The 21296-nt window shown below is 36.7% G+C and overlaps 1 protein-coding gene across 29 annotated transcripts in view; it reads left to right on the top strand.

The window, feature by feature from the left end:
* Positions 1 to 21296, top strand: part of GPHN (gephyrin) — a 603331-nt gene that overhangs the window by 369299 nt on the left and 212736 nt on the right. For 17 of the 29 annotated variants that reach the window (XM_048219788.2, XM_048219795.2, XM_048219792.2 and 14 more), the window contains 2 exons: positions 3954 to 4226; positions 5510 to 5617. In XM_048219788.2, the coding sequence (XP_048075745.1) occupies positions 3954 to 4226; positions 5510 to 5617 (381 nt within the window). The remainder of the gene's footprint in view (positions 1 to 3953; positions 4227 to 5509; positions 5618 to 21296) is intronic. The other 12 variants (XM_048219804.2, XM_048219802.2, XM_048219799.2 and 9 more) reach the window with 1 other exon arrangement.

Raw genomic sequence — 21296 nt, 5'->3', positions numbered from 1 at the left:
GGACCCTTCCTTGGCCTCCCTCTTGTTGAATGTGACCACACAGTAATGAGAGCATATAAGCCATGCTCCTCCTTTGTTAGACAACAAATGTTTCCATAACCCATTCCCATTTTCTATCAAATCATTGCTCTGAATATGAAAGTGTGTACTTTGGTCTAAAGAAATGTGACTCTGCAGTCACTGGTACAATATTTTCTGTTCTAGTCTTTTTATAGTACACGGAGTATTTGGGTCTACCATTGGGTAAGCAAAACCCAGTCCAGAGTAAATTGTTCTTGTTAGGAGTCACTTGTAGCCTCAAGGGACTAGCAGCATCAGTCCAACTTGCTAGCTATGTGCAGGACTTTCCCCTATGGAATATGCTGCATAACCTTCTGCTGTCTGTCTTTTTTGTTAGCAGACAGAACAGTTCTCATTGGTATTTTGTGCTTCAGTGGGTACAAGAAGAATATATCAATTCAGCCCATGTCTGCATTGTTGCAGCCCCCCCATTGCCCACTCATCTGATGGACCCAGGTGCCACGTCAAGGATGCATACTGGGATATCTGCTCACCAGTTCCAGTTAACTTCCATTTCTGAAAGGGGGTTCTTCTGATGGGCATTGCCATATCCAACTTTAACATACACCTTATATTCCCAGAGTGACTTCCATAGGCCATGCCCCATACAAGCATCCATTTGATAGACCAATTTTTCATTGCCCTGCTGCTTGACCATATGGCCAGGCCCCTGCACACTTCCTATGAGTTGGTAAAAACCCAAACATAGGGGCAAACATCATGCAGTTCAGCCTATCGAGCTGATTTGTTTTTACCTTCTTCAATCAGAGTGGCGGCCTTCCAAACAGGATGCTGTCCCTTCACCTTGGAATTGCCATCCATAAACCAAGCAGCTCTTTGTTGATCAATAGAAAGCTGTTTATAGGGCACCGCCCAAGTGGCCCAAGTGGCCATAGGATCCAGCAGCTCCTCAGGTGGTTCCGAAGTCGGCCCTAGGTGAAAAGAGGCTACCTGCTCGTGAGTACCTCCTTGCATTCTCCTGGTAGCATGATCCTATATGCACCATTTCCATTTTATTATGGAACTCTCCTGGGCATTGCCTTCCCATTAGAGCATTTCTCTGATATTCCCAAAACATTATGGATATTTCAGGTTTCAAGATTATTTTATGTTCTTCACTCATAAGGGTAGTCTCAATTAAAGTCCAATAGCAAGCTAGTAATTATCTCTCAAATGGAAATTTTCTGGCCCAAAGTCTCAGCAGTTGTTGCTAGGTGGCATTCACAGATTTTTTCCATAAACCCAGTTTGCACTCCACAGAGGTCTGTTGTACAGCAAATTAATGACCTGTGTGGACTCAGGCCATCTTATTTGTTCCCACTTAGCATGTATAATGTATACTGGTGGAAGAGTAGATTTATATGCTTTCTATTTTACAATACTAGGTAAAGGAAGACTTGTCTAGTCAAACATAATATCCATCCCCATAATACAGTCAAGTAAAGGAGACCAATCACTTCATATGAAGTTCACTGTCTAGACATTCTAATTTTCATCCCAACTTTCACTATAATTCCATCAACTGTTGCATCCCTGTATCCTTCCAATCTAACTGTACCTCCCATTAGAACTTCAACAGGTATTAGAATCATAGTACATGGCAGGTCCCATGTTGAGGAATCCCAGAAAATTATCTTCTCCATCCCATGACCATTTTATCCATTTATGTGCATATGGCCTTGGATTTCTAGGCCTGATTTGGACCAAGGGAGTCACACTCAAAATTTTGTCAGGCCTTATCTTGATTAGATTATGGGACCATCACTTAAGGTGATTCAAGGTGAAGTTTCTTTTAGTTATCTTTGCCTTCTAGCTTTTAAAATCCTTCAAACTAGGGTAAATAGAGATTGTTGAGGACCCTTCAATGTTGGGAGACCAGTGCTCCCATCTGTCTACTCAACCCATAATGCTGCTATATTAACGCCTTTCTTTTGCCCCCAACAATGCTCACTTTATTCATCCATTTCTTAATAATCATTTAAATATTTCCACCCTTATGGGTCAAGTCCCCTGAATCTCTCATTTCTCTTACTCCATTCTCTTATGAATAAGTCTAACTTTATTTGCTATTAATCACTTCAGTATAACATTTTTTTTGGAAGCAGCTCAGGGGCTGGCAGCTACATGTTAGATCAGCCAAAATCTAAGCTTGACACAACCTCAGGATTCACCCCAACATTCTTCCTTTTGTTTTAGCTAGTGCAAATAACAATAACTAAGAGATTATAAATTTACCTTGTTTCTTTATGCATCCAATGCATAACAACTCCTTAAAAGTTGGATCCTTCATTTCAAAATTCCGTTGCTAACTTTTATCTCCAATAACTAATCACAGCACAGCTGCAGTTGCATTCTGTGGGTGACCCTGTGTTTAACCAGGCTCTAAAGATTAATCATCCCCACCCTCTCTTCCTTTCTCTGCCCAGATGATGTTTCATGATCACATGAGTCAGGATCTTTCTAATGAGTCATACTTCTAACACCAACTGTAGGAGTTTGGGCCAACTGCAAAAGTTAGCCAACTATAAAGTTGGAGCACTCCACAAGACTTTCTTCGCTTCTGACACCAAGTTGCAATTTAGGGGGTTTCTAAAACCACCCTCAATTTTAATAATTAACTGAAGGACTCATAGAACTTATTGAAAGCTGCTATACTCACAGTTGTGGTGTATTGCAGGGAAAGAATACAGACTGAAATCAGCCAAGAGAAAAGGCACATAGGGCAAATCCTGAGAGGTACCAAATGAGGAACTTCTGACATCCTCTCCCATGGAGCCAGGGACAGCATTACCTCTTCTTGGCCATAAAAAGACAATACACACAGAATATCACTAACTAGGCACACTCACCTTTGCCTTTGATGTCCAGAGTTCTTATTGGGACTTGATCGCATATTACCCACATGGCTGACCTCTAGTCTAACCCTTCCCAGAGGGGAAACATGCCTTTAGTCTCCAGTTTCTTCCAGACACAAAATTAATATCATGTTTCCCAAAGTCCTCATAATAGTCCACATTGTTAGATTGTCCAGTGGCCAAATCTCAAGCAAACAAAGACACCCTTTTAGGCAAGACCAGGAACTAGAGTTCACCTCCCAAAAGCTGAAAGTAAAGGCCAGAGCTCTCTTTTGTCAAGATTAAATTCTTTGCTATGTAATCTTTATCACTAAAATGATTGAGCCATATAAAGAGAAGTCAAAAGATCAGGTACCCTTACAGGTATTCCCCATAACCCTCTGTAAATTTTAAGATATTTCTTTACATCTTAAATTTAAGGTAAGTTACTTTAAATGTAAAAGAGAAAGACCTCTGCCCAAACACATTCCCCAGACATATCTGGCCCTATGTTCTGATTTTAAAGTTGTCACCTTTTCTCTTTTGGTGATACATTATAGGTAATAATGGGCACTTGAGCAGGAAACTATATTAATTTTTATGCAGTGCTCTGGAAAAACATATCTATTTTTGTATATTGCACAATGTTGCCTAGCTATATTTTATGATAATAGTCAGAACTTTAGCTCTCTGAATAAAATAAGTCAGTCCTCAATTGGTTTGTTAATTCTAGTGTTCTGCTCTAACTAGAAAGGTGAAAACTGTTTCCTGCTTTTCCCACATGTATCTTTAAAACCCAAAGTTGTATAGAAATTTTACTCTAAGAAAAATATACTATAAGCTTATACAGTACTGTAGTTTTCTACAGCTTACAGAGAATACTGTGTATCATGTTTATCTCATATTTCACATGCAAAGACAATATTTTCAGTATGATTCATTCTTAAGATAGATGGAGAGAAATATAGATCCAAAATCACAAATAAGTTTGATTGTTACCATTTTATATGCCTATGAAAGTGCTTTATCTTCTTTTTTTTTTCTTCCTTTTGCATACAGGAATGCTTTCAGTTTATACTGCCAGCTCTACCTCATGCCATTGACCTTTTACGTGATGCCATTGTAAAAGTAAAGGAAGTGCATGATGAACTTGAAGATTTACCTTCCCCACCACCTCCTCTTTCCCCTCCTCCCACAACTAGCCCCCATAAACAGACAGAAGACAAAGGGGTTCAGTGTGAGGAAGAGGAAGAAGAGAAGAAAGACAGTGGTGTTGCTTCAACAGAAGATAGTTCTTCATCACATATAACTGCAGCAGCCATTGCTGCCAAGGTAAGCCTGCTGACAGAGACCCAAAAATTTAAAGGAACCACAGGTGAATGTACTGATTTCATCCCTCTTTCCATCCAGTTTTTTCATAAGTTCAGTATCTCTTCAGGACATCCTTAAAAAAAAACAGGATATTCATGACACTCCATAGCTATGTGCCCTCCATAATATAGAGTCCTTGAAAGCACTGAAGTTTGTTCTTAGTTCTGAGACATTAAAGATATTGCTGTTACCTATTGAAGTAACAGGTAAATATGTAAAATGTGACATTTTTGTGGTCATATTAAATATACATTTATAACATCAAATATTCACAAATTCATAAAGGAGTAGCAGACTGAAGGTAAAAGACCATAGATGATTCAAAAACTTAGTTGAAAAGATTAATATTTTTTTAAGAAAGGGTTTTTCAGCAATTAATACTTACTTAAATGTTACTTGACCTAAATTACCCTAGTGGTATAGAGAGGAAATAGATATAATATATTTGCATTTTTTATTCAGTAAAGTAATAAATATTATTAGAATAGTACCAAAGTATTACAGATTCTCTTTGGGCAGTTTTGGTAGTAAATACTTAGAATACAATGAGTACTTGCATAAATTTAGTCACCTTAGTCATAGAACATCATTTATATTATTATTCAGACCTAGTATAATGCACCCAGTATGCTCTAAAATCTTCAGAAAGTAACATATCATTTCATAATGATTGTTCATTGATTGAGAGCACAAGATTGAAAACTTTAGGAATTCCTAAAGTTTTAGGTTATCACCCAGATATTTTGGCTATGAGCATAGCTTAAGAGGATTTTTTACAGCACATAGATTAGAAAGGATCATAGAGATCTTTTTAAGGTGTTCTTTTTGACAACCAGTAGGTAATTCTTTCATTGAAGACCAAATAATTTTGTCTCCAGATCTATTCAGTGGTCCATTAAGTCTTACTTAAGGCTAGTAAGTATTTAAATTGTATGTGATTTTTCTTTTGTTTTTGTTTCATTTTGTTTTTATGGAACTGAATGGTTAAATAGGTACATTTTTAAATCATTATATCTTCTTACTCTTTTACTATTAATTAAAAGAGTAAAAAGTACCATCAATTTCAATCTTAAGAAAAACTTACAACTTTTAAAGTTTAAGCTGATATTGTCATCCTACATTTGAAAAATTTTGGCATTTCATTGTTTCATTTGTTTTCACCCTTTTCCTTTCTAGTCATTTTGCTTGTATAGTTTCATGTCTTCCTGTCACTGTATTCATAGTTGTTATGTGTTGTGCATTAGAAGCATCCATTCTACACCAGTTCAGCTGTTATCATGGCACACGGTGAGCAGCCCATTCCTGGTCTCATCAATTATTCCCATGATGCAACAGGCAGTGCAGATGAACGGGTAAGACAATAGGCTTTTGCGTTGATTGTTTTGCAAGCATACAGCCTACCTCCTATCCTTGGAGGATAAACTATAACATATTACGGAAGATGTCTTTTATTCTGAAGGATCTTCAGCATGCTTTTTTTCTAAAAGTGTAAGTGCCACTGAGCCTATTCCATCAAGGAATTTAATAGAGTTTCTCCTGTAACTGAAATACTCTAATTGCATTAAGATTCCTAAAATACAAACAAATCGGTCAAACTAATATTTAATTCCTATTAACTCTGCTTTTTGCCTCATGATTTTTCATCTTACTTTCTTTTCCTTCATTATGTTCTCATTAAAACTATTTAGAGAGTTGAGTCTTGATACAATTTCTTGAGATTACAAATCTTCAGATAAAAACTTTTAAGAATACATATCACTTGTTTTAGTCCCTGGCTGAATGATAGTTTGTAAAAAGTTCCAGGCTAGAAAAGATTAAACTGATAAGTATAACTGGCTAACCAGTAATAATTTAGATGATGGATGCCAAAAAAAAATCTCAGTCCCTAATATGGATATAAAATGAGAGGCAATTGGTTAAGCTTCTGCCTTCAGCTCAGGTCATGATCCCAGAGTCCTGGAATTGAGCCCTGCATCAGGCTCTCTGCTCAGCTGGGGATCTGCTTCTCCCTCTCCCTCTGCCTCTACTGCTCACTCGCTTGCTCTCTGTCTCACACATGCTCTCTCTCTAATAAATAAATAAAACCTTTAAAAAAAATAAAATACAATGAGAGGCAAAAAAAAAAAAAAAAAGAAGAAGTAATAAAGTGAAATTTGGCTTAAAATCCTTAGGGAGATGCAGTTAAAAAACGAACAGAAGACATGAACAAACATTTCTCTGAAGAAGACATCCAGATAGCCAACAGACACATGAAAAATGATCAACATCACTCATCATCAGGGGAATGCAAATCAAAACTACAATGAGATATCACCTCGCATCTATCAATATGACTAATATCAATAACACAAGAAACAAGTGTTGGCAAGGAAGTGGAGAAATAGGAACCCTCATGCACTATTGGTGGGAATGCAAACTAGTACACCCACTCTGGAAAACAATGTGGAGTTTTCTCAGAAAGTTAAAAATAGAATTACCCTATGAACCAAGAATACGCTAGTGGGTATTTACCCCTGAAATACAAAAACACTAATTCAAAGAGAGACATGCACCCCTATGTTTGGTGCATGTCTCCCTTTTGGGGGGAAGCAGCCCAGATGTCTATCAGCTGATGAATGGTTAAAGATGTGATGTATATAATGGAATATTATTCGGCCATAAAAAAGAATGAAATCTTCCCATTTAAATGACGTGGATGGAGCTAGGAAGTATAATGCTAAACAAAGTAAGTCAGACAAATACCATATGATTTCATTCACATATGGAATTGGAAACAAAGAAAATGAGCAAAGGAAAAAGAAAAGAGTTCTATTATCATTTGGGATTTACCTGTGGTTGCAACACAAAGATACCTGTGGGCTTAAGCAAGTGCTTAAAATTATGCTCCTCCAACAATGTGGTTTACCTGGTCCTATTAGTTGAATTCACTGGGCATCTCAGTGGATGATCTCTAAAACTCGTAATAATTTTTTGAAAGTAAAACCATAACTTTATTACAAATACTAAATGAATACATATCTGAGGTGTTATTTCATACTTTAATTATTGAGGGAACCAGACAGATACTACAACTGCTTCACAGGAAAGCTCAAACAAAAATATATGAGCATTAAGAATGTGGAAATGAATTTACAAATAGATGCAACACTTAGTCTGCAAAGCAGCCCATTGCACTTCTGTTGGACAAAAGAATCATTTGGATACAAACCATTTATATTACTATCAGTTTTCTGCAAATTAGAGTTGTAAAATAGCTGAAAGGCTGTAGAAGATAATCCAGAATGCTCCACTACCCAAGACACCTAATATTTTTTGTCCATTTAAAAGTCTTTCACAATTTTTCCTGACATACGAAAGGAATACAAACAAAGTGCTGGAATGTTTACAAAAAGCAAGTAAAATTTTTCCTCAAACTGTCCATGTACCTAATGTGCTTCTTTAAAAAGGACTGTTGATTTTCTCAAAATTTAAATTTAAAAAGCCAAGAAGATTTTAGAACACTACTGTAGTTGTTAGTAAAGGGTTGACTTGATAGGATGCCAATTGTTTTTCCTGGCATTGATCTTTGAGTAATATTGTGGCCCAATTATGTATGTATGTATTAGGAATTAGTAGTAATTATTTGGGCTAATAAATATATGTTCTTAAAAGTTTTTCATGAAGCTAACTATTATTATCAGTAAATTAAGTAGGAAGCTGTATTAAAATAAGCTACAAAGACCTTTTTCAAATTTGGGAAGTAATATGCATTGTGCCTCACAAAACAGCATGAACTTTGGCATCAGATATTTTCATTTCTGTTGGTTAGTAGTTCTATGACATCGGGTATATTACTTTTTATTTCTAAGCCCTACTCTTCTCTAAAATAGAAATAACAATAATATTAACCTCATTATTACTTAATAGTTATGAATATTCAAGAAGGAAAAGGGATATAAAAGTATTTAATGCAGTATCTGAATGAAAGTAAACATTTGCTTTTTTTTCAAGTGAATTAAGCATTTTATTTATTTTATTTATTATTATTTTTTTATTATGTTATATTAGTCACCATACAGTACATCATTAGTTTTTGATGTAGTGTTCCATGATTCATTGTTTGCCTATAACACCCAGTGCTCCATGCAATACGAGCCCTCCTTAATACCCATCACTGGCCTAGCCCAATCCCCCATCCTCCCCCCCTCTGAAACCCTCAGTTTGTTTCCCAGAGTTGATAATCTCTCGTGGTCATTCCCCCTTCTGTTTACTCCCCCTTCATTCTTCCCTTCCTTCTCCTGCCGATCTCCCTGCTATTCCTTATGTTCCATAAATGAGTGAAACCATATGATAATTATTGTTCTCTGCTTGACTTATTTCACTTAGCATAATCTCCTCTGGTCCCGTCCATGTTGCTGCAAATGTTGGGTAATTGTTCTTTCTGATGGCTGAGTAATATTCCATTGTATATATGGACCACAACTTCTTTATCCATTCTTCTGTTGAAGGGCATCTCAGCTCCTTCCGCAGTTTAGCTATTATGGACAATGCTGCTATGAACATTGGGGTGCATATGGCCCTTCTCTTCACTACGTCTGTATCTTTGGGGTAAATACCCAGTAGAGCAATTGCTGGGTCATAGGGTAGCTCTATTTTTAACTTTTTGAGGGACCTCCACACTGTTTTCCAAAGTGGCTGTACCAACTTGCATTCCCACCAACAGTGTAAGAGGGTTCCCCTTTCTCCACATCCTCTCCAACATTTGTTGTTTCTTGCCTTGTCCATTTTTGCCATTCTAACTGGCTTAAGGTGGTATCTCAATGTGGTTTTGATTTGAATTTCCCTGATGGCTAATGATTTTGAACATTTTTTCATGTGTCTGTTAGCCATTTGTATGTCTTCATTGGAAAAATGTCTGTTCATATCTTCTGCCCATTTTTTGGTTTGATTATTTGTTTCTTGTGTATTGAGTTTGAGAAGTTCTTTATAGATCTTGGATACCAACCTTTTATCTATAGTTTCATTTGCAAATATCTTCTCCCATTCTGTGGGTTGCCTCTTTGTTTTGATGACTGTTTCCTTTGCTGTGCAGAAACTTCTTATCTTGATGAAGTCCCACAAGTTCATTTTTTTTGTTTGTTTGTTTGTTTCTCTTGCCTTTGGAGGTGTGTTGTGAAAGAAGTTGCTGTGGCTGATGTCGAAAAGGTTACAGCCTATGTTCTCCTCTATAATTTTGATGGCTTCCTGTCTCACATCGAGGTCTTTCATCCATTTGGAGTTTATCTTTGTGTATGGTGTGAGAGAGTGGTCAAGTTTCATTCTTTCGTATATAGCTGTCCAATTTTCCCAGCACCATTTATTGAAGAGACTGTCTTTTTTCCACCGGATGTTTTTTCCTGCTTTCTCAAAGACTACTTGACCATAGAGCTGAGGGTCCATTTCTGGAGTCTCTATTCTGTTCCATTGGTCTATGTGTCTGTTTTTGTGCCAGTACCATGCTGTCTTTGTGATCACAGCTTTGTAGTATAGCTTGAAATCAGGCAACGTGATGCCCCCAGCTTTGTTTTTCTTTTTCAACATTTCCTTCGTGATTCGGGGTCCTTTCTGGTTCCACACAAATTTCAGGAGTTTGTTCCAGCTCTTTGAAAAATGTCATTGGTATTTTGATTGGGATGGCATTGAAAGTGTAGATTGCTCTGGGTAGTGTAGACATTTTAACTATGTTTATTCTTCTGATCCATGAGCATGGAATGTTTTTCCATCTTTTTGTGTCTTCTTCAAAGTCTTTCATCAGTGTTCTGTAGTTTCTAGAGTATAGATCCTTCACGTCTCTGGTTAAGTTTATTCCGAGGTATCTTATGGTTTTTGGTGCTATTGTAAATGGAATCGATTCCCTAATTTCTCTTTCTTCAGTCTCATTGTTCGTGTATAGAAATGCAACTGATTTCTGGGCATTGATTTTATATCCTGCCACATTTCTGAATTGTTCTAGGAGTTCTAGTATTTTGGTGGGTGGAGTCTTTTGGTTTTCCCATATAAAGTATCATGTCATCTGTGAAGAGAGAGAGTTTGACTTCTTCTTTGCCAATTTGAACACCTGTTATTCTTTTTTGTTGTCTGATTGCTGTTGCCAGGACTTCTAGTACTATGTTGAACAATAATGGCGAGAGTGGGCATCCTTGCTGTGTTCCTGATCTTAAGGGAAAGGCACTCAGCATTTCCCCATTGAGAATGATATTCACTGTAGGCTTTTCGTAGATGATTTTTATGAAATTAAAGAATGTACCCTCTATCCCTACATTCTGATGGGTTTTAATCAGGAAAGGATGCTGTATTTTGTCAAATGCTTTTTCTGCATCAATTGAGAGGATGATATGGTTCTTGTCTCTTCTCTTATTAATGTGATCTATCACACTGATCAATTTGTGAATGTTGAGCCACCCTTGCATCCCAGGGATGAATCCCACTTGGTCGTGATGGATAATCCTTTTAATGTACTGTTGGATCCTATTAGCTAGGATCTTGTTGAGAATTTTTGCATCCATGTTCATCAGGGATATTGGTCTGTAATTCTCCTTTTTGATGGGGTCTTTACCTGGTTTGGGGATCAAGGTAATATTGGCCTCATAGGATGAGTTTGGTAGTTTTCCTTCTGTTTCTGTTTTTTGAAAGAGCTTCAGGAAAATAGGTATTATTTCTTCTTTGAATGTTTGGTAGAATTCCCCAGGGAATCCATCACACCCTGGACTCTTCTTTTTTAGAAGGTTTTTGATCACTGTTTCAATCTCTTCATGATTAATTGGTCTGTTTAGATAATCAGTTTCTTCTTGTTTCAGTCCTGGTAGTTTATAGGTTTCTAGGAAGGCATCCATTTCTTCAAGGTTGTTTAATTTATTGGCATATAGTTGTTGATAATAGATTCTAATGATTGTTTCTATTTCCTTGGTGTCAGTCGTGATCTCTCCCCTTTCATTCATAACTTTATTAATTTGGGTCATTTCTCTATTCTTTTGAATAAGTCTGGCCAGTGGCTTATCGATCTTATTAATTCTTTCAGAGAACCAGCTTCTAATTTTGTTGATCTGCTCTACTGTGCTCCTGGTTTCTAATTCATTGATCTCTGCTCTAATCTTTATCAGTTGCCTTCTCATGCGTGGGTTAGGCCTGTTCTCCTGTTCCAACTCCAGCTTCTTAAGGTGAGAATATAAAGATTGTGTTTTAGATTGTTCTGTTCCTTTGAGTGAGGCTTGGATGGCTATGTATTTTTCCCTTAGGACCACCTTTGCAGTGTCCCACAGGTTTTGGACCAATGTGTTTTCATTCTCATTGGTTTCCATAAATTGCTTAAGTTCTTCTTTAATTTCCTGGTTTATCCAATCATTCTTAAGCAGGATGGTTCTTAGTTTCCAAGTGTGTGAGTTTCTTCCAAATTTTTCCTTGTGATTGAGTTCCAGTTTCAAAGCATTGTGTTCTGAGAATATGCAGGGAATAATCTCAGTCTTTTGGTATTGGTTGAGACTTGTTTTGTGACCCAGTATATGGTCTATTCTGGAGAAAGTTCAATGTGCATTTGAAAAGAATGAGTGTTCTGTTGTTCTAGTGTGTAGTGTCCTGTGTATATCTATGAGGTCCATCTGGTCCAGTGTGTCATTCAAAGCTCTTGTTTCTTTGTTGATTTTCTGCTTAAGTGATCTGTCTGTTGCTGAGAGCAGAGTGTTGAGGTCCCCTAACTATTATCGTATTATTATCTATATGTTTCTTTATTCTGGTTAAGAGTGGCCTATATATCTAGCTGCTCCCTTGTTGGGGTCATAGATATTTATAATTGTTAGGTCCCCTTGTTGGATACACCCTTTAAGAATAATATAGTGTCCTTCTGTATCTCTAACTATGGTCTTTAGCTTAAAATCTAATCTGTCTGATATGAGAATTGCTACCCCAGCTTTCTTTTGAGGTCCTCTGGCATGAAAAATGGTTCTTCATCCCTTCACTTTCAGTCTGGATGTATCTTTAGGTTCAAAATGAGTCTCTTATAGACAGCATATGGACGGGTCATGTCTTTTTATCCAATCTGCAACCCTGTGGCGTTTCATGGGAGCATTTAGGCCATTCACATTGCCAGTGATTGTTGAGAGATATGATTTTAATGTTGTCATGTTGCCTGTGATGTCTTTGTTTCTATAGATTGTAAATTTCTGTCCTGTATCACTGTTGGGGTCTTTTTACTTTTATAGAGCCCCCCTTAAAATTTCTTGTAGGGCTGGCTTGGTAGTCACAAGTATTCTTTCAGTTTCTGCCAGTCTTGGAAGGTCCTTGTCTCTCCATCAATTCTGAATGACAGCCTTGCTGGATGAAGTATCCTTGATTACATGTTCTTCTCACTTAGTGCTCTGAATATGTCTTGCCAGCTTTTTCTGGCTTGCCAGGTCTCTGTAGACAGGTCTGACATTATTCTGATGTTCCTCCCTCTGTAGGTGAGGATTCTCTTCCCCCTGGCCACTTTCAAGATTTTTTCCTTGGATCTAAGATTTGCAAATTGTACTATTATGTGACAAGGTGTTGGTCTGTTCTCATTGATCTTGGGAGGGGTCCTCTCTGCCTCTTGGACACAAATGCTTGTTTCCTTCACCAGATTAGGGAAGTTCTCAGCTACAATTTCTTCAAATATCTTTTCTAGATCTCTCTCTTTCTCTACCCCCTCGGGGATGCCGATGATTCTGACATTGGAACATTTCATTGAGTCAGTAATTTCCCGTATTCTGCATTCTTAAAATTGGAGTTTTTTAAGCCATGTTCCCTCTTTTTCCTTCTTTTCTATCATCTCATCTTCCAACTGACTAATTAGTTCTTCTGCCTCGTTTACCCTGGCCGTCAGAGCATCCAGTTTAGACTGCATTTGATTCATAGCATTCTTAATTTCTGCCAGATTCGCTCTTGTTTCCACCCTTAGAGATTCTATATTCTCGTTAATATTTTCGTTAAAATTTTTTTCAAGCCTACACATCATCTTGACCATTGTTACTCTGAACTCCATTTCTGACAATTTGGTTATATCCATATCCATTAGTTTTGTGGCAGAGGCCACGGTCTCTGTTTCTTTCCTTTGCTGGGGGTTCCTCCTCCTTGTCATTCTGATGAGGTGTGGTTGTAGGGATGTGCAGAGCCCAAAGTATTGACCAGGACCCAAGCAAGGTGTACTTGTTTTATAGGGACCTTAGGGATGTGTGCTTCTTGTTTTTTCAGTCTGCCTTCTGGGGGAGGGGCCTGCTGTGCTGATACTCAGGCAATCCTGTTTGGGCAGAGTTGCCCTGTCCCCTGGGGGGAGAGGATGGGCACAGTGCGAACTGGTTTTTCCGGGCTTTTGTTCTCTGGCGGCTTTCCCCAGCAGCTTTCTGTGACTCTTCTGAGTGTCAGAGCAGTAGTGGCCCTATCCGAGCCTCTGTCTCAGAACAAAGATCGTAGTCTGTTCTTCACTGAGCTCTCCTGGCCGCTCTAACTCTGTTTCTGTCAGTGCTGCCACAGTGTCCCAGGTTGTGCGTCCCACAGCCGTTCTCCCAGTCCTCGCTCCCACGGCCGGGAGGTCTCTGCCCTTTGTGCTTCTAACACTACCAGCTGCCCCCGCTTCCCGCGCGAGTTCCCAAGTTCCCGGTTTCAGTCTGGTTCGAGTGCACACTCTGGAGCTCCAGTTTTCAGTCTGGTCGTGTGCGCTCCTGAACTCCTGGTTTCTCGTCAGCTACCGGTCCGCGAGTCTGGCCCGCTCCCCAGTGCAGGAGACTATTGCTTCCTGGTGCCTGAGCTCAGTGGCTCCCTCCCCCTCCCATTTATCTTCTGATATCTGTGCACAGATTCACGGCTCCCCGCTTCATACCTCAATACTCAGTGCTGTAGATGTTCATTTATAGAGATCCAGATGTATCTTCATATGTCTCGGGCTGATTTCATGGGTGTTTAAGATGGTCTGGTAGATATCCAGCTCGATTCAGGAGACCAGATGAAAAAGGGTCCCCTACTCCTCCACCATCTTTTTTTTCCCCCTCAACATTTTTTATTTTGGGTAATTGATCACCTTACCAATCCTAACTCAACTTTCAGATGTTACCTATACAGTTCCCTTCATACCTCCTCTTTCCTTTGCCCAGTTGAACAATCCTTTCTTTCTCCTTTTTAGTCAGCCTTTAGGCATCCTATAAGGCCTAGCTCTGTGGTTATTGTATTTTTATAGGTGGTGACTTCCTTTGGAAATGTGATTAATGCTGCTGCCCCTCTCTAAAGACTCATACATACAACTGTTGAGTTTAGTTGCAAGGCCTATCCCTTAGATTAATTATTCTTGTGCCACAAGAAGCAAAAGGTGTTGGCAAGGATGTGAAGAAAGGGGAACCTTCTTGCACTGTTGATGGGAATGCAATCTGGTGCAGCCACTCTGGAAAACAGTATGGAGGGTTTGCAGAAAGTAAAGAATAGAGCTACCCTCTACAATCCAACAGTTGCTTTACTAGGTATGATCAAAGAATACAAAAATACTGATTTAAATGATACATGCACCACAATGTTTGTAGCAGCAATGTCCATAATAGCCAAACTATGAAAAGAGCCCAAGTGTCCATCGACTAATGAATGGATAAAGAAACACACACACACACACACACACACACACACACACATATACACAAAATGGAATATTACCTATAAAGAAGAATGAAATCTTGCACTTTCAATGACATGGATGGAGCTAGAGAGTATTATGCTAAGTGAGATAAGTCAGTCAGAGAGAGACAAATACCTTACAATTTCACTCATGTGTAGAATTTAAGAAACAAAACAAATGAGCAAAGGGGAGAAAAGAGAGAGGCAAACCAAGAAACAAACTCTTTTTTTTTTTTAAGATTTTATTTATTTATTTGACAAAAAGAGACAGCAAGAGAGGGAACACAACCAGGGGGAGCAGGAGGGGGAGAACTAGGCTTCCTGCCAAACAGGGAGCCTGATGCGGGGCTCGATCCCAGGACCCTGGGATCATGACTTGAGCCCAAGGTAGATGCTTAACGGTTGAGCCACCCAGGCGCCCCAAGAAACAGACTCTTAACCATAAAGAGCAAACTAATGGTTAACAAAGGGGAGGTAGTTTGGGGATGGGTAAAATAGGTGATGGGGATTAAGGAATGCACTTAGCATGAGGAGCTGCAGCTGTTGTATGGAAGTGTTGAATCACTGTCTTGTACACCTGAAACGAATATTACACTGCATGTTAGCTAACTAGAATTTAAATAAAAACTTAAAAAAATAAAAAATTTTAAAAACTAAAAAAATTCTTGTGCTAGCTGAAGTCCAGCCTCATCCCTAAAGCCTTTCATAAATCCAAACTATATTTATCTTCGCTTTCATTTTGTATTACATTCATTCACCAAATATTTGCTCAACATATTGTTATTTTCCTTTAAAAAAAAAAAGAAAAAACAAATGAGGGATGCCTGGCTGGCTCAGTCTTTTAAGCATCTGCCTTCGGCTCAGATCATGATCCTAGGGTCCTGGGATCGAGTCCGGCATCAGGGTCCTTCTCAACAGTGAGCCTGCTTCTCCCTCCGCCTGCTGCTTACTCACTCTCTCTCTCTCTGACAAATAAATTTTTTAAAAAATGAAACCATAGTCATTGAGTGGGTACGAAGTGGTATTTCAGTGTGGTTTTGATTTGCATTTCCCTAATGTCTAATTATGATGAACATCTGTTATTGCTGCTTATTGCCCATTTGTATATCTTTTTAGAAGAAATGTCTATTCAAGTCTTTTGCCTCTTTTAAAAAATGAGGTTGTTTTTAAGTCTTATTTGTCTTTTGTTGAGTTGGAAATGTTCTTTATATATTCTGGGTACTAGACCACTATCAGATACATGATTTGCAAATGTTTTCTCCCATTCTATAGGTTGTCTTTTCTACTTTTCTTGATAATATCCTTTATACACAGAAGTTTTTAATTTTTTTAGATTTTTTTTAACTTATGTATTTATTGAGAGAGAGAGTACGAGAGTGGGGGAGGAGTGAGAAGGAGGGAGAAAGAATCTCACACAGACTCCATGCTAAGCAAAGCCTGACATGGAGCTTGATCTCACCACCCTGAGATCAAGACCTGAGCTGAAATCCATAGTCAGACGCTTAACTGACTGAGTCACCCAGGCACCCCAAGTTTTTAATTTTGATGAAATCTTAATTTGTGTGAATTTTGTTCCTTGTACTTTTGGTATCATATCTAAGAATCTATTACCAAATGCAGGATAATGAATATTTACCCTTTTCCTTCTAAGCATTTTATCATTTTAGCTCTTATATTTAGGTCTTTGATTCATTTTGAAATAATTTTTATATATGGTGTAAGATAGAGATCCAACTTCATTTTTTTGAATGTGGCTATCCAGTTGTTCTGACACAGTTTATTGAAAAGCCTATTCTTTCCCATTAATTGTCTTAGCACCTTTGTCAAAAATCAATTAACCGTAAATGTAAAAGGGTTTATTTCTGGACTCTCAATTCTGTGGCACAGATTTGTATGTTTATTCTTATGCCAGGATTACACTGTTTTGATTGCCATTGTACCATTTAAGTAAGTTTTGAAATTAGAAAGTTTGAGTCTTCCAACTTACTTTTTCAAGATTGTTTTGGCTATAGGGAACTCTTGGGATTCCATATGAATTTTAGGATGGGTTTTTCTATTTAGCAAAAAATTCTGTTGGAATTTTATAAGGTTTGCGTTGAATCTGTGGATCCCTTTGGGTGATATTGCTGTCTTAACAATATACATCTTTCCATTTATTTATGTATTCTTATGTAATTTTCAGTGTACTAGTCTTGCAACTTCTTGGTTAATTTTATTCCTTAATCTTTTATTCTCTTTTCATGCTATTGTAAATGAGATTACTTTATTGATTTTCTTTTTGAATTTTTCAATGTTAGTGTATAAACATACAATTAATTTTTGTGTGTTCATCGTGTATCCTGCAACTTTGCTGAATTTATTAGCTCTTATCTTTCTGTGAATTATTGGATATTATATGTATAACATTATGTCATCCATGAAGAGGTAGTTTTATATCTTCCTTTCCAATTTGGTTGCCTTTTATTTCTTTTTCTTCTCTAATTTCCCTGGCTAAAACTTGCAGTACAATGTTGAAAAGAAGTCGTGAAAGAAGACATCCTTGATCCTGATCTTAGGGGGAAGTTTTTTGTCTCTTATCATTAAAAGTAGGATGTAAACTATGGGTTTTTCTTAGATGCCCTTTATCAGTTGGGGAAGTTGCGTGATTTTCTTTGTGTTTTTGTCATGAAAGGGTGTTCAAATTTGTCAAATGCTTTTTCTACATCGATGGAGATGATCGTATGGATTTTTTTTCATTCTGTTAATGTGTTGGTTATATTTCTGATTATATTGATTATATTACTTTGTTAAAACATACTTACTATTGGAATAAATCCCACTGGGTCATGGTATGTAATCATTTTAATATGCTGTTGGATTCAGTTTCCAGTATTTTATTTATGATCTTTGCATCTATATTCACAAAGAATGTTGGTCTATAATATTCTTTTCCTGTGATGTGTTCATTTGTCGTTGATATGAGGGTAATACTAGCCCCATAAAATGAGTTAAGAAGGGTTCCCACCTCTTCAGTTTTGTGGAAGAGTTTGTAAAGGATTTGTGTTAATTATTTTTTTAAACATTTGATAGAATTCTTTAGTAAGGCCATCTTGCCCTGAGTTTTTCCTTATTGAAAGCTTTTTTGATTATTGATTCATACTTGATTTATGTCTACTCCAGATTTTCTATTTCTTATATCAGTTTTTGTAATTTCTCAGTTTATCTGTGTTATCTGTATGTTTGGCATACAATTGTTTATAGTATTATAATTTTTATTTCTGTGAGGTCAGTAGTAATGTCCCCACTTTTATTCCTGATCTTAGTAATATTTTTTCTCAGTCAGTCTAGTTAAAGGTTTGTCAATTCTATTGCTCTTTCCAGAGAACCAGCTTTGGTTTTGTTGATTCATTCAGTGTCCTTCTGTTCTCTATTTTTTTTTATCTTTGTTATCCTTTTTATTGGTTTTTTCCTTCTCTTTGCTTTGGGTTTAGTTTGCTCTTATTTTTTTTAGTTCTTTAAGGTAGAAGGTTAGAGTATTGATTTGAAATCTTTCTTCTTTTTTAAATAGATGTTTATAGTTACAAATTTTCCTCTGAACACTATTGTTGCTGCACCTGTAAGTTTGGGTATATTGTGTTTTCATTTTCATTCATGTCAAAATATTGTAATTTCTTTGTGATTTCTTCCTTAACTCATCAGTTAAGAATGTGTTTAATTTCCACATATTTGTAAATTTCCCAATTGCTTTCTATATTGTTTTCCAATTTCCTTTCATTATGCTCAGAGAAGATACATTGTATGATTTCAGTATTTTAGTGAGACATAGTTTGTGGCTTAACATTTAGTTTATCCTGGAAAATGTTCCTTGTTCACTTGAGAAAAATGTGTATTTTACTGTTACCGGGTAGATTTTCTCTATATGGTTGTTGGTTTATACTGTTGTTCAAATCTTCTATTTTACTTGTTGATCTTCTGACTAGTTGTTCTAACCATTATTGAAAGTGGAACATTAAAGTCTCCCTCGCTATTATCATTGGACTTTTTCTCCAATACTGTTAGTTTTTGCTTCATATATTTTGGGGCTTTTTAAGGTGTGTATATGTTTGTGATTCTTATATCTTCTGATGGATTGACCTTTTTATCATTATTTTATGTCTTTGTCTCTTGTAACAGTTTTTGTCTTAACGTCCATTTTGTCTGATACTACTATAGCCATTCTACCTTTTTTGATTACTGTTTGCATAGAAAAAAATCTTTCCATTCTTTCACCTTCGACCTATTTGTGTCTTTGGATCTAAAGTATATACTTAGATCATGTTTTTTAATCCATTCTACTAGTCTCTACCTTTTAATTGGGTAGTTTAATCTAGTTACATTTACTGTAATTACTGATAAGGTAATTTTTTTTTCCAGTTTGTTATTTTCTACATGTCTTTTATCCTTTTGTTCCTCATTTTCTCCATTACTTCCCTCATTTTTGATTAGTAGATATTTTCTAGTGTGTCATTTTCATTTTTCTCTCATTTCTTTTGGCAAATATTTTTTAGTTATCTTTTTAGTGGTTGCTGCACGGATTAAAATTAACATCTTTCTTTGTAACAGTCTAGTTTGATTAATACCAAATTAATTTAAATATTATGCAAAATCTTTACCCAGTCTCCCTCGCTTATGTTATTTTCACGAAATACATATTTATACCTTGTATGCCTATCAACACAGAGTTATTTTATATAGTTTTCTTTTTAAACTGTATTGACTTACAAACCGAAATACGTATTACTTTTATATCTCCCTATGTTGAGTACCAGTGTTATTTCTCCATGCGAATTCCAAATTACTGTCTAGTGCCCTTTCATTTCAGCCTGAAGGACTTTTAGCATTTCTTATAGGGAAGGTCAACTAGTATTGAACTCTCAGCTTTTGTTTATCTGAGAATATTTTGATTTCCTTTTCATTTTTGAATTATAGTTTTGCCAGATCAGATATAAAATTTCTGTGACAGATCATTTTCTTCCATCATTTTGAATATGTTATTTTGCTACCTATTGACCTCTATATTTTCTGCTGAGAAATCAGCTGTTAATCTTATTGAGGATCTCTCATATAGGTTGCCTCTTTCTTGCTGGTTTTAGAATTCTTTGTCTTTCATTTCAACAGTTGGTTATAATGTGTGTTGTCGTAGATCTCTTTATATAACTTGGAATTGTTGAACTTCTTGGACATGTAGATTTATGTCTTTCATCATATTTGGAAATTTTTCAGTCAATATTTTCTCTGCCTGTTTCTCTCCTCTCCTTTTGGCACTTCCATTATGCATATATTGGTGCATTTATTAGTGTCCTCCCATAGTTTTCGGAAGTTCTGCTCATTTTTCGTCATTCTTTCTTTCCACTCAAATCGGGTATTCTCAAATGATTTATCTGCAAGTTGCTAATTCTTTCTTCTGCTTGCTCACATCTGCTGCTGAAGCCATCTAGAGAATTTTTCATTTTAGTTTTACGGTCGGCCCTTAAACAACACAGGTTTGAACTGTGTGGGTCCACTTATACGTGCATTTTTTTCAATAGACATACTCTAGTACTCTAAATGTATTTTTCTTCCTTATGATTTTCTTTTTTAGTTTCTTTTTTATTATTTTCTTAATAACATTTTGTCTTCTCTAGCTTACTTTATTGTAAGAATAAATATGTAATACATATATGAAATATGTGTCAATCGACTATTTATTGGTAAGGCTTCCAATCAACAATAGGCTATTAGTAGTTAGGTTTTGGGGTTCAAAAGTTATACACAGATTTTTGACTGCACAGAGGGTTGGCAACCCCTAACCCCTGCATTGTTCAAGAGTAAACTATTCTTTTCAACTTTATAATTTCTGTTTGTTTCCTTTTTATTATTTCTCTCTATGCTGTTCCTTTTTGTTGATACATCTTCCCCATGCTTTCTTTAGTTCTTTGTTCATGGTTTTCTTTAGCTCTTTCAATATATTTTAAATAGTTTATTTTTTTTCATGTTTTTATTTAAATTCTAGTTAACACATAAGGTAATATTGATTTCAGGAGTAGAATTTAGTGATTTATCACTTGCATATAACACCCAGTGTTCATCACAACAAGTGCCCTCCTTAATATCCGTCACCCATTTAGCCCATCCTCCATCCATTTCCTTCCATCAACCCTCAGGTTGTTCTCTATAGTTAAGAGTCTCTTTTGGTTTTCTTCCCTCTCTTTTTTTTCCCTTCCCCTATGTTCATCTGTTTTGTTTCTTAAATTCCACATATATGAGTGGAATCATATGGCATTTGTCTTTTTCTCATTGACTTATTTTGCTTAATGTCATACGCTCTAGCTCCATCCACATTGTTGCAAATGGCAAGATTTCATTCTTTCATTCGGCTGAGTAATATTCCGTTGTATATGTACCACA

The sequence above is a fragment of the Ursus arctos genome, unplaced genomic scaffold, assembly GCF_023065955.2.
Source record: "Ursus arctos isolate Adak ecotype North America unplaced genomic scaffold, UrsArc2.0 scaffold_25, whole genome shotgun sequence".
NCBI classification, from domain to species: Eukaryota; Metazoa; Chordata; class Mammalia; order Carnivora; family Ursidae; genus Ursus; species Ursus arctos.
Note: the sequence above shows the minus strand (reverse complement) of the source record. Positions and strands in the feature narration are given on the sequence as shown.